The sequence below is a fragment of the Heloderma suspectum genome, chromosome 4 (genome assembly GCF_057233095.1).
Source record: "Heloderma suspectum isolate Gila_16-S chromosome 4, 16-S_ref, whole genome shotgun sequence".
Taxonomy (NCBI): domain Eukaryota; kingdom Metazoa; phylum Chordata; class Lepidosauria; order Squamata; family Helodermatidae; genus Heloderma; species Heloderma suspectum.
Genome location: NC_139461.1, coordinates 65,615,354 through 65,627,799, shown reverse-complemented (window position 1 = coordinate 65,627,799; position 12,446 = coordinate 65,615,354). Strand labels below are relative to the sequence as shown.

Below are 12,446 nucleotides of genomic sequence, written 5' to 3'. Positions count from 1 at the left end.
GCAGGAGCTGCCAGTGCAGATGTCTGCAGGCAACACCTCACAACGATCTGACAGCCGGCAGTCCGACCCCTCGGGATGAGGAAGGCCATCAGGCCAAAGCGGAGAATGTGACCTTTGATCACGTAATCACAAAACCTTCAATGTGAAACTGAAAATGTTAAAGGCGCCAAAAGTCACGGCCTGCAGTTTAAATTCGGTTTAGAAGTAGAAGTGTGATATCTAATGTGTAATTGCTTCTCTGAAAAACCCACGGGGCGAAAGTACTTACGTCCTTAGGGCGCAATCCTAAGTCGACAGGCGGCCGCCTCCAAACTCGGGGGAGGCCGCCGGCAGGAGAGGCACGGGGGGATCGCTCCGTCCGCTCCTCTCCGCCTTGCTCTTCTCGCTAGGCTCCCCGTTCAGCTGTCCGGCGGCGGGGCGAGGGCGACTGGGAGAGGAAGGGGGCCCTGGCAGACGCTTCGCAGGCCAGCGAGAACGGAGGACTTAGCGGACAACGCCAACCAGCTCGCCCACCGCTGCTGACCGGGCCGCTTCAGCAACGCTTGCCTTTGGCCTTCCTCCCAGAGCCCAGGCACGCCGAGATAAAAGAAGAAGAGCGAAGGAGGGAGACACGCTCCCAAAGCGCAGCGAGGACAGGCGCTGCTGGGGCCCCTTCCAGCCCCCACCTGTACGCCTGTTAGCGCAGTCCGGAAGTTTTTGTCACCTGTTTCTTTTAGCATTCACTGGGGAGGGAGGAGCGAAAAGAACTTCGTTCAAAATTATTCACCCAACAGCGGAGAATTTTAGATAAATTCTCATCAGTGGGGTGGTTTGGTGCTTACCTTGTGAGGAGCTGTTTAGGGGCAGGCAAAGGTGCGTGTTCTTCCTCCGCCGCTTCGCCGGCAATCCCAAGCCTCCGGGGCAGCGACCCAGCCATGATCACTTCCAGCAGCAGCACTTCCTTGCAGGGGCGTTCAGAAGAAGGCTGTCTGAGGTGTGCCTGAGAGATAACTGTTCCCTTAAAGCAACTCGAAAGAAAGAAAGAAAGAAAGAAAGAAAGAAAGAACCTTTAAAAATGACCACGCCAGTCCTCGAAGCCCTGAGAGCAGAGGAAAAACAAGTTCGAAAGCATAATAGCCTGAGAATCCCAGCTTTCAAGGCTTCTTTCTGCCTGGCTGAAAAGTTCCTACATGTCAGATGTCAGCACTGTTGTCTTCAGTAGAAGTTCTGAGCAGCCTTGGGGATTTTTAACTGATCAACAGCACAAGCCTGTTGCATGTCTTCTCAGAACTAAGTCCTATTGAGTTCAGTGGGTAACGATCTCCTTTGCTGAAGTCAGTGGGACCTAGTCTCAGGTAAATATGCATAGTCTCAACCACACACATTCACACAATCACTTCTTGATCTGTTGGTTTCCAGAGCAATCCTACAGCACCCCACATTGCCCCCAGCTCAGCTTTGTATTTCCACATTTCCAAACTTCCTGTTAGGTTGCTTCAGAAGACCCTTGGGTGAAGGGGGGGCTTCCGGAGAAACAGCTGAATTAGGGGAGAATCCTCACAACAAACCTGTGAGGTTGGTTGGATTGCGAGTCAGTGCCTGACCCAAAGTCACGCAGTGAGCTTCCTTGGCCAAGTAGGGACTAGAACCCGGACCTCCTGGCTCCCAGTCCAACACTCGAACCACTTCATCACTCCAGCTCTCTAACCACTACACCACACTGGTGTTCTGAAACTCATGACAGAGAGACAGTAAAATGGAAAGTTCTTTCTGCAGTAGTTGCACTTGTACAAATGTGGCAGGAGGGGAAAGATTAGCAAGCTTTTTTTTGTTTGAATAAAAAGCACACTCCGCACATGCTCAGGGAATGAGAAAAAAATAAGTAATAAACATACCAGGTAATATGAAAAACTACATTCTGCCAGTATGTATGTGTGTGTGTGTGGGGGTTACTTTTTCCTCCAATCCAGCTGTTTCTCTGGAAGCTCCCCCCATCCCCTTCACCCAAGGGTCTTCTGAAATAACCTAACAGGAAGTTTGGAAATGTGGAAATACGAAGCTGAGCTGGGGGCAATGTGGAGTGCTGACGTGTGTAGGAATGCTCTGGAAGCCAATAGAGCAAGAAGTGGTTGTGTGAATGTGTGTGGTTGAAACTATACATACTTACTTGAGAGTAAGTCCCATTGAACATGCAGCAGACTTGTGCTGTAGATCAGTTAAAAAGCCCCAAGGCTCTCAAAGATCCCATTGAACACCAGAATGCTTATATAAACACGTGTAGGAACTTTTCAGCCAGGCAGGAAGAAGCCTTGAAAGCTGGGATTCTCTGGCTATTATGCTTTCGAACTTGTTTTTCCCCTCCCTCTGCTTAGCAGAGAGAATATATCGTGCAGGGCTCCAAGGATTGGCATGGTCATTTTAAAAGCTTGCTTGCTTGCTTGCTTGCTTTCTTTCAAAAGGAATTGCTTTAAACACATTGTTTATCTCTGAGGCACATCTGAGACAGCCTTCTTTTGGACAACCAAGTGTCGCTGCTGAAAGAGATTACTGCACCACGGGGGAGACGTTTGGGAACCGTGGAGAAGGATTTCAGTTTAAAAACAGCACCCACGTGGCTCTGTATGTTTTATTATTAGCGGGAAGCACAATCTCCCCCCCCCCCCCCCGCGCATGAAATTTTAGAGAAATTTGACCCACCACCACGAAAGAGGGAGAAAAATTGTTTCTTTTTTAGCAGGGGGTGAAAACTTCCTCAATAATGGGAGGGTAAATTCGGCTCTGCACCAATATATGTGGGGATGGTGTAAAAGCTGGAACGGAACAAGCAGGAATGGCCCCTTTATAGTAAACAAAGCATGCCGAAAATAGTGGCGTGTGTTAGAAACACTTGCGAACAATATTTTAAGACTAAAATCCTTGCAATATTATATTATTACTGACCCCATAAGGACCAGAACGCATCCGGAACAGAACGGAATGGCTCAGAGCAGACACTTTGAATGAGCAATATCAAGCAAGCTCACCAGTCACACGTAACTCCGTGGCAGGGATGCAGTAAGCCACAAAACGTTCACAGAAACCAATTTTCAATACTGTCCCAGGCCATAGTCAGTATTAGGCAAAGCAGGCCGGAACAGCAACTTCCCAGTGAGCCAAATCAACCAAACTCACCAGTCACACATTACTGGATGGGGCTACTGTAAGAAGCTCCATAACGTCCATGGAAACCACATTTCAATACCCATTCCATGCCATAGTCTACATTCCCAAACAATTTAACTTTCCACTGTGCCCATTCATTACATCGCAGCAGGGGCTACAAGGAGCGAAATCTGGGTGTGCGCCAAAAAGGGGGTGGCACAAATAAACAGTTGCAGGTTTGCAGGATAGGGACTAAACTTCACACTCAGCCTCTCCTAGTCAGGAGTAGGGATGTCAGAGAATTCCGCCACGGAAATCGGTGGCGGAACGGTCTGCCCCCCCACCCGCCCCCCTGGGACGAGACTTACCTGGGGCGGATCTTTCTGGCGGCGGCGGCTCTGGCGGCGGCTCCGGCAGCAGTGTGGCGGTGGTGTGGCGGCGGCGGTGGCGGCCGGTCTTCCGACCGGCTGCCACCGCCGCCATTTCCAGTTTAAAAAAAAAAAAAATGTGATAGGCTACGTAAAGATTTACGTAGCCTATCATGGCTAAGTTAAAAAAAAAACTGTGATAGGCTACGTAAATGTTTACGTAGCCTATCACGGCTGACTGCAGGGACGCAAACGGCGGCAGCTACGGCCACCGCCATTTGCGTCCGTGCCAGCCAGCGGCCGGATGTCCGACTGCTGGCGGAGCCGGCCGGTGGCTCCTCAGAATCCCTGCAGAGCACAGCCGGCCGGCCAGGATTCCGGGGGGGGGGGAGGAACGGAGCGCCTCCCCCCCGTCCAGGATTCCATGGGGGAGGGACGGAGTGCCTCCCCCCCCATCAACATAATCCACGAAAGGTAAATGCCTTTCGTACATCCCTAGTCAGGAAGCACCTGATTCACCATCAAAACCCCGCACAAATACCCCAGAGGAGGGAAAATCCCAAGTGTAACAAATAGAGGATGCCTGTAAGGAGCAAAGCAGCAGCGATCTCAAACACTCTTGTTGCATAACTCTATAGGGGACCAAAATAATCCATTCCATGGTCATAGTCATAGAATTATAGGGTTGGAAGGGGCCTACAAGACCATCGAGTCCAACCCCCTGCTCAGTGCAGGAAGCCTGAGGCGGTTTCCTATCCAGCTACTAATCAGGGCTGACCCTGCTTAGCTTCTGAGATCAGATGAGATCAAGTGCATCCAGCCCTTTGCTGACCACCAGAAAACACAATAACTCATGATGGGTTAAATAAGCCCTAATGTAGACTGTGGCCTAGCAAAGGGAGTTATTTTGGCCAAATAAGCCATTGTGGGTTAAAAGAAATTCCCAACAGACAACACAGTACCCTACAATGGGTTAAGTAAGCCATCGTGGCTTCTTTAACCCATCATGGGTTATCGTGATGTCTGAACCCAGTCTATACCTCATGCCTCTGACAGCGTATTTATTTAGTTACTACATTTATATTCCACCTACCTTCAAGAAGCACATGTTGAAATTTAATAGTCTCCCTCAATTTTTTCTTTGCAACAAACCTGCGCGGTCAGTTGAGCTGAGAGATGTGAATGGCCAAAGGTCAATGTAAGCTTCAGGAGCAAGTGGGACTCCCCCATCCTAGTCTGATATTTTAAGCAGTAAACCACACAGCACCTAGGCTATGGGCTTCTTTTGGAAATGGCCTTTGCAGATCTTCCCTCTGGATTCTGTAGAACTTTCATGATTAACTGCATCAGTTCCATCTAGTAAAATGACAGTGGTGTATTTGGTTAATTTCACCCACTCAGAAGTTACCATTCTGGCTGGGCTGTTGCCTGTTTGCCCACAACAGTTTGTGGGTCATTTTGCTCACTTGGAAGTTGCCGTTCCGAACTCTTTTGCGCAATATGGACTGTAGCCCGGAATGGCTACTGACACGTGGTTTCTGCAGAGGTTTTGGAGCTTATTACATCAGTCCCATCTAGTACTGTGTGAGTGGTAAGTTTGGTTGATTTGGCTCACTGGGAAGTTGCCATTGTTTTGTGCAATACGGTCTGTGGCCCATAACGGCTATTGAAACATGGTTTCTGTGGACGTTTTGGAGCTTACTACACCTGTCCCATCTAGTCCGATGCGACTGGCGAGGTTGGTTGATTTGACCCACTTGGAAGTTGCTGTTCAGGCTTGTTTTCCAGAATGCGGGCTACGGCCCAGAACAGCTATTGAAATGTGGTGTCCGTTGAGGTTTTGGAGCTTATTCTATTTGTCCCATCTAGTCCAGTGTGACTGGTGACTTTGCTTGATTTGGCTCACTGGGAAGTTGCCGTTCTGGGCCATTTTTCTTCAATAGGGACTATGGCCCGGAACGGGTATCAGAATATGGTTTCTGTGGATGTTTTGTGGCTTATTGCATCCCTGCCATGGAGTTATGTGTGACTGGTTAGTTTGGCTAATTTTGCTCATTTGGAAGCATCTGTTCCGGGCCATTCCATTCTGTTCTGGATGTGTTCTGGTCATTATGCAATTAATAATAATACCCTATTGCAAGGGTTTTAGTCCTAAAATATTGTTCTCAAGTGTTTCTAACACATGCAACTATTTCTGGCATGCTTTTTTTAATATAAAGGGGCCATTCCTGCCTTTTCTCTTCCGGCTTTTACACCGTCCCATATATACTTTTTAAATTAATTTTATCCGTACACCGCCCTGAGATCTTCATGATATAGGGCAGGATAGAAATGTTTTAAATATTTATTGATTGATTTGATTTATTAGCCGCCCATCTGCCTGGCTACCCAGCCACTCTAGGCGGCGTACAATACAAATAACATCACAAAATACAACAAATGAACTGAAGAAAAGAACAAGAAAAGAAAAGAACTCTAAAAAAACACACCCTAACCCACCCTAAATGCCCACCTGAACAGCCAGGTTTTCAAAGCCTGGCAGAAGCTCATCAAAGAGGGGGCATGGTGGAGGTCGCTAGGGAGGAAATTATAGGGATGTATGAAAGTCACTGACCTTTTAACGAAATTGATTCGTGGTGGGGGGAAGGCGCTCCGTCCCTCCCCCCAAAATTCTGGCCGGGGGGGAGGTGCTCCATCCCTCCCCCCCAAAATTGTGGCCGGGGGGGGAGGCGCTCCGTCCTTCCCCCCCCAAATCCTGGCTGGCCGGGTCCGCAAATGGCGGTGGCCGTAGCCGCCGCCATTTGCGTCCCTGCAGTCAGCCGTGATAGGCTACGTAAATGTTTACGTAGCCTATCACAGCTGATTTAAAAGAGAAAAAAAATGCATTCGGCCTCCCCAAGATTCGTGGTGAAATTCTCTGACATCCCTAGAATTCCACAGAGTGGGGGCCACCACAGAAAAGGCACTCTCCCTAGTCCTCACCAGCCTAGCTGTCCTGGCTGATGGGACAGACAGAAGGCCTATTACTTCTCTCCTATCAGAGCTATTTTGAAGAGTTTTGCTGTGAAGTCAGTTTAGATCTGGTCTCCTGTCTTTCTGAACTTTTAAACCGTTCTTCTCCCACCTGGACAGAATATCGCCATCTTAATTAAAAAACGTTGGAACTAGAAGTTGCATATCTGTTAGGCAATGGAAATGTTCATGCATTGCACCCGACTGCGATTTTACTTGGGGGACAAGAGAACATATTTGCCATTTTGAATGGCTAGTAGTCATGATGGTGATATATAACTTCCAGTATCTAAGGCAGTAAGCCGCTTTCAGTTGCTGCGAAACACAAGCTGTAGGGTACTGTTGCACTCATGTCCAGTTGTGGGCTTCTCACAGGCCTCTCAACAAAAGAATGCTGAAATCAATAGGCCTTTGGTCTGATCCAGCATGGCTCCTCCTATACTGTATATGTCTTGGCAATATCCAGTGGTTGCTACTTTGGGGGAAGAGGTTATTATATGGATAGACTTTGTACTGGAACAGTCTTTATTTATTGATGTACACACTCTTTACAATTATTTACCTGCTACATGGAAATTAAAGAATGGTCAGCATAAAGGGATTCTCAGTGCCCTTTTGTCAGCTAAAAGATGCATATGACAATATTGGAAAGTCAAATGCTCACTTCCTATAATGCAATGAATTGAAGACCTTACAATGCTTTCAGTATTTGAACAGGAGGCATATCGATGTCGCCCTTGAATGGATATTTATTTGGATAAGCTTATGTTAAAGCTTATGTATAATTGTTAGAAAGTTGTATCTTCATATATATGCATTTCATATATATTCACTGCTATGGGTATATACAAATCCATGGATGTATAGTAAAAAAAAAAAGAAAAACTGGAAAAACTAAAATTAAAAAAATGATGGCTTGTGCCAAAAGGCTACCGAATCACTTGGCAAGAGCAGCAGAAAGCCCAACTGCTCTGCTTGTTGCCTCAAGATCTTGCTAGCTGTATGTCATGCTGACATCACCCGCCAAAAGCATGAAGTTATATTCAGTTTTTTAAAGAAAATATTGGGTTAGATCCAGACTTTTGTGCTTAGAGTAGATCCATTGAAATCAATGGAAGAAGTTAATCATGACTAACTTAAGTCCCATAGATTCCGATGGGTCTGCTCTAAGCATGACTAAGTCTGGATCCAACCCATTCACAGGGATATCAGTAATGGCAAAGGAGAGAAATCCCATATACAAGCAAAAGACACAAATGGCAGAGTCCCCCTTCTTAGCTGCAGAGGCACTATTTTTCTGTATGGTTCCTGTTGTAGCCAAGTGCATTTATTCAGTGGGCATTATGCTGTGTAAACATCAATGTATTTCCTGATCATTTTTGGAAAAGTCAAACATGAGGATGGCAGAAAGGTACTGAATCTCATGGAGCTTGGCTGGTTTGACAGAAAGGGGTTTTCGTAGAGAGTTTTCACGTCCACTCATGTGAAAAGGTACACATGAAAAAAACACTGGGATCTATTTCACCATATATAGATGCAACCAAAAGGCCATGCATGCATTTGTCATATATTAATATATTACAGTGCAATGCTTTTATTTTACACAGAAGGGCCATGTCAATTTGGGTATGGAATTATTTTGTGTAAAGCAGCCTTTAAGAGCACAACCATTTCTGTGCAAGCTATAATTATAGCTTAAAGTACTGTAGATGTAGAATTGGTAGCCCATTCAGTTAATAATCCTAGACCTCTTTGATTTAGATAGTGAATTAGAGAGGAGTGTGAGAGAGGCAAAGTGATGACACTGTCCACAATCAACATAAAATGAATCCCAATTGTGGTCTCAAATAATAAGTAACTCAGGGACGGATCCAGTGGCATGTGAGCAGAGATCTACTCACATAATTAGATTTCAGCTTGCACAACAGGTCTCCCAGCATTCCAGAGCAGATTTCAGGAGTTGCGGGGGCTGTGGAGGGTGTTGCATGGGAATCTCTTCTGCCAGAGGTTCCCCTTTCATTGGTGGAAGGGCACTGTTGCATTCAGCCTTCAGTATTCAGAATATGATTCAGAACTGAAGTGTGTACTGCACAAGAAACCGATATATGTGGAACTCCATTTTGAGTGCGGACTTTTTAAGCCAGTTCTGTAGCAGTTATTTTAGGATCATGTGGGGATGGGTTCTCAAATATAAGTGTAATTTGACTGGAAACACTCCAAATATGGGAAAGAGTATATACTTAAATACTCTTTAAGAGTATATACTTAAAATGCTCGTACAGCCACCACATCAGCCTTGCATATGAAACAGAAAAAACATAGATTCCCACTGGTGCAAAAATCTGTTCATGCATAAGCTACTTCGGGAATGTTCTACTCATTGCATGAAGATTTGGGGCAAGCCTAGGAAATGCGCAAACCTCAGGGATGGGGCTGGTGGGGGGGGCCTCCAGATGTCAGCTACGTGTGTGGGGTGGGTGTCTTGCGAGACCCCTTATGTGATCACCTTGAGTGAGAAGGGGTGCCAAAAGCTACAGCATGACACAGAGACAGGTCAGACAAACTCACAGTTGTGTGCCAATGCCCTCTCACACTTATCCACCCTATGTGTGGGCAGAGAAACTGGGGGACCATTTCACAGGCTGCTGGAGAGGTGATGGCACAATGAAAGACAGGACACCCTCACACACTCCTCAACCACCGCACAAGTAAGGTAAGCAGAAGAACCCTGACTCCCACCCACGAGAATGTCGATGAAATGGTCTTCTCCTTTGAATTTGTTTTTGAAAACTATTTCTATTAAATTGAATGAGAAGCATTGAAAAAAATGTTGAAGGGATTTTCAGCACAGCAGCACTAGACACATCCACACTTGAGAAATATGATGGCTATATTTGTGTTTATTCATTTAATTTATTTCTACACCGTTTTTTAAAAAAATCTGTCAGGAATTAAGAGGCACATTTGTTCTTCTTCAGAGTGGTGCAGCCAAGCAAATCCGACAGCTGCCAAGGCTGGCTCTGCAATTCATTGAGGCAGCCTCCTCAGGTGGTGGATGGGGGGCAGGAATTCCTCCTGAGCCCTGTGGCCATTTCCAGCGATCTTGCCTGTCCCAAGCCTCCCTCGCCAGTGTCTGCCCCTCCACCAATGCTGAAACAGCCCTTCAGAGAGAACGCCACTTGTTCGCTTCTTTTATAAAAAAATAATTCAGTGTTCACGAGTATGCAGATGTGTTCATAATTCTTTTTTTAGTATTTCCCCCCTGGGCTTTCACAATTGCCCAAGTCCGCACTTTCACCTGTCCAATATGTGTTGTCTTGCCTTGTCAATGTCCTTGTATGTTGCACCTAACTGGTGAATGGACAGTTACTGCTGCAGTTACTGCAGTAATTGCTCCAAAAAGGAGCCATGAAAAGGGGGAGCAGCCAATGGCTCACCTTTTTGGACTTGCTGGAGACTCCAGGAGGTGTTGAATGGGAAGAGGACAGTTGCAAGTGTCAGTACAGCACTTAAAAGCGAGAGGATTACATTGCCAAGTGGGACATATTGCCCCCCCCCTTGACAAACTTATTGTTCTCACATCTCTGCCCCCCCCTTTTTGCTGCTTCTCGACGGTGCAGATGGGTTCTTCCTCTTCCTTAGTATTGTTTTCTCCCTGGTGCTTGCCAACTGTGCACAAATTAGCTTATCTGCAGTCTTGCCTTGCCAATTTCCTTGTATGTTACCTACTCCACTGGTGCTGCCATTGACAGCTGCAACATACAAGGCAAGACCACATATTGGACAGGCAAAAGCGTGCTCTTGTGCATTTGTGAAAGAGCAGGGGGAAGGGGGGGAATAAGAATTTTTTTAAAATGAACACATTTGCACACTCCCAAAGCACTGGGGGGAAAGTAAGGTGTGAAAGAAAAGGGGTAGTGATCGGAGCAGGGAGGAGGCCAGGATGAGGAGACAAGGTGAGTTCTGCGACAAAAGTGTCCCAGAGCTGGCTGGAAGACCGAGCGGGAAGGAGGAGGAGAACAAGCCATGGCAAGCCTGATGGTCAGCAAACAACCACCCCACCGTTGCGCATTCGCAGGTGACATGCAAATCCGCTGTCGTTTACGTGGATTTCTAAAAGGCTTTTGACAAAGTCCCTCACCAATGACTCCTAAGCAAACTTGGTAATCATGGAATAAGAGGGGAGGTCTTCTAGTGGATCATTACTGGTTAAAGAACAAAAAGCGAAGAATAGAAATAAATGCTATAGGTTCATAATCAAGGGGCCGACAAGGATATGTACTGGGACTGGTGCTTTTCAACTAGTTCATCAATGAGATGTGGTGCTTCTAGAGGGAGGGCTTCTAGCACTACCATTGTGATGGGATTGTGCATCTGCTCCATCTTTTCTTTCTAAATGGATTTTCTGTAGTAGGAGGAAAGACAGAAGAAGCAATGAAATCACACGAGAGGGTTAGAAGTTGAAGATGATGTCATCTGGATCCCTTAAAAATTCAGCGAATGAAGCGGGTGAATAGCACCATAAAAGCCTCGTCTGAAAACTCCCTGGGAGTGAGGGGTGAGCAGTGAGGTAGCCAGATTTTTGATGGCATTAAGTTGTTTAGGCTAATTGAAACAAAGGGATTGCATAGATCTCCCAAGGGTTCTCTCCGAGCTGGGGGAATGGGCATTAAAGAGACAAATAATTCCTAATATTTCTTATTCACAGATAAATCTATTTTTTTCAACTTCTCCCCTTCTGACACAGAAAATACTGTTCAGAACCTTTGATTCTTGGGGGGCGGGGTCTTGTGTTTTGTGATGCCAGGGGTCTTCAGTGGGGGGGCTGTCATTTCTTGCAGGCACTATTTGCACGGTGTCCCAGAACAATACTGCATCTTAGGCATTAAGAGGGAAATAAAATGGTGGACAGACCACCAAGTGGAAAAGTCTACTGTTGCTTCCACTATTTTTGAAGGCAAAATTATGTTTTTTAAAAATGCATCTGGAAAGAAGCTAGTGCTGCCGCCACCATCACCATTGCCTCCCATAATTGGAGCAAATTTTCTCCACACCCTGAAAAGTTAGCAAAAAAACCTTTTTTGTTGCCCAGTAGAGTGGCATTTCTGGGCTGATTTGAGTGGATGTCAACCAAAGAAAAGGCGTTTTCTGTTATGGGGTCCAGTTGTAAATTACACTTCATAGAGCCATTCTCGTGGCACCAACTTTGTTGACCTTTTGGGTACCAGGTCAAGACGATTTTATTATCCCAGGATTGTAATATATGACATTTCCCCTCTTCTTACTGTTTTACTGTGTATGTTGTCTTTTCCCTACAGCTTTCCTTCTCTTAGAGATCTCCATTTATTCTAATCTATTCCTAGCAGGATGGGAGTAACAACAGAGGCTTTTAAGCTTCCATTTCGTCCTATACATATTTTGAGCTAAAAGGGCTCAGAGGCATGTCTAGCTCTGGGGATGGGGGCAAAAACAGAGAGGATTGTGGATCTGGCTTGGATCCACTGGATCTGGATCCAGTACTCTCCTCTCTTCTTCCCATCCACAATCTTGCCCCCTTTCCACCCTTGGAAGAAGAGCTGACCTCCATGGTGGCTACAAGTGGGGAAGGGAGAGGAGAAAGATCCATGATTAGATCTCCCCTCTGAGTCATAGTTCTGTCTATGGCCACGGAGAAGGTGGTCTGCAGCATCCTGTAGGACTGCACTCTTACTGTTGTACTGGTTGGGATTGTAGTATTTTAAGTGCATTTACTGATGCTAATTTATTGTTATAAACTGATGGCTTCTTTCATTGCCCTGGATTTTTTTTTAACTGGTGTCAAGAATGATGGCCTGTTTCCCACCATGAGAAATGTGGGTGTCATGTCCCAGGCATCCACCTGGAATAGTGTCTTATCTACCAGCTCCTTGGCCCTGTTGCTCAAGGCTGTGCTCAGTCCCTGTTAAC

At 46.2% G+C, this 12,446-nt stretch overlaps 1 protein-coding gene across 7 annotated transcripts in view; it reads right to left on the bottom strand.

Annotated features, from left to right (window-relative positions):
- LOC146346954 (uncharacterized) overlaps positions 1 to 1,706 on the bottom strand; it is a 71,948-nt gene extending 70,242 nt beyond the window's left edge. For 2 of the 7 annotated variants that reach the window (XM_084849518.1, XM_084849520.1), the window contains exon 1: positions 269 to 911. Coding sequence is in view for 2 of the 7 variants with exons in the window: in XM_084849531.1 (XP_084705657.1) it covers positions 822 to 916 (95 nt within the window). In the remaining 5 variants the exon portion in view is untranslated. Of the gene's footprint in view, positions 1 to 268 lie in introns of all 7 variants that reach the window. The other 5 variants (XM_084849522.1, XM_084849531.1, XM_084849528.1 and 2 more) reach the window with 5 other exon arrangements.
- Positions 1,707 to 12,446: the final 10,740 nt, after the last annotated feature.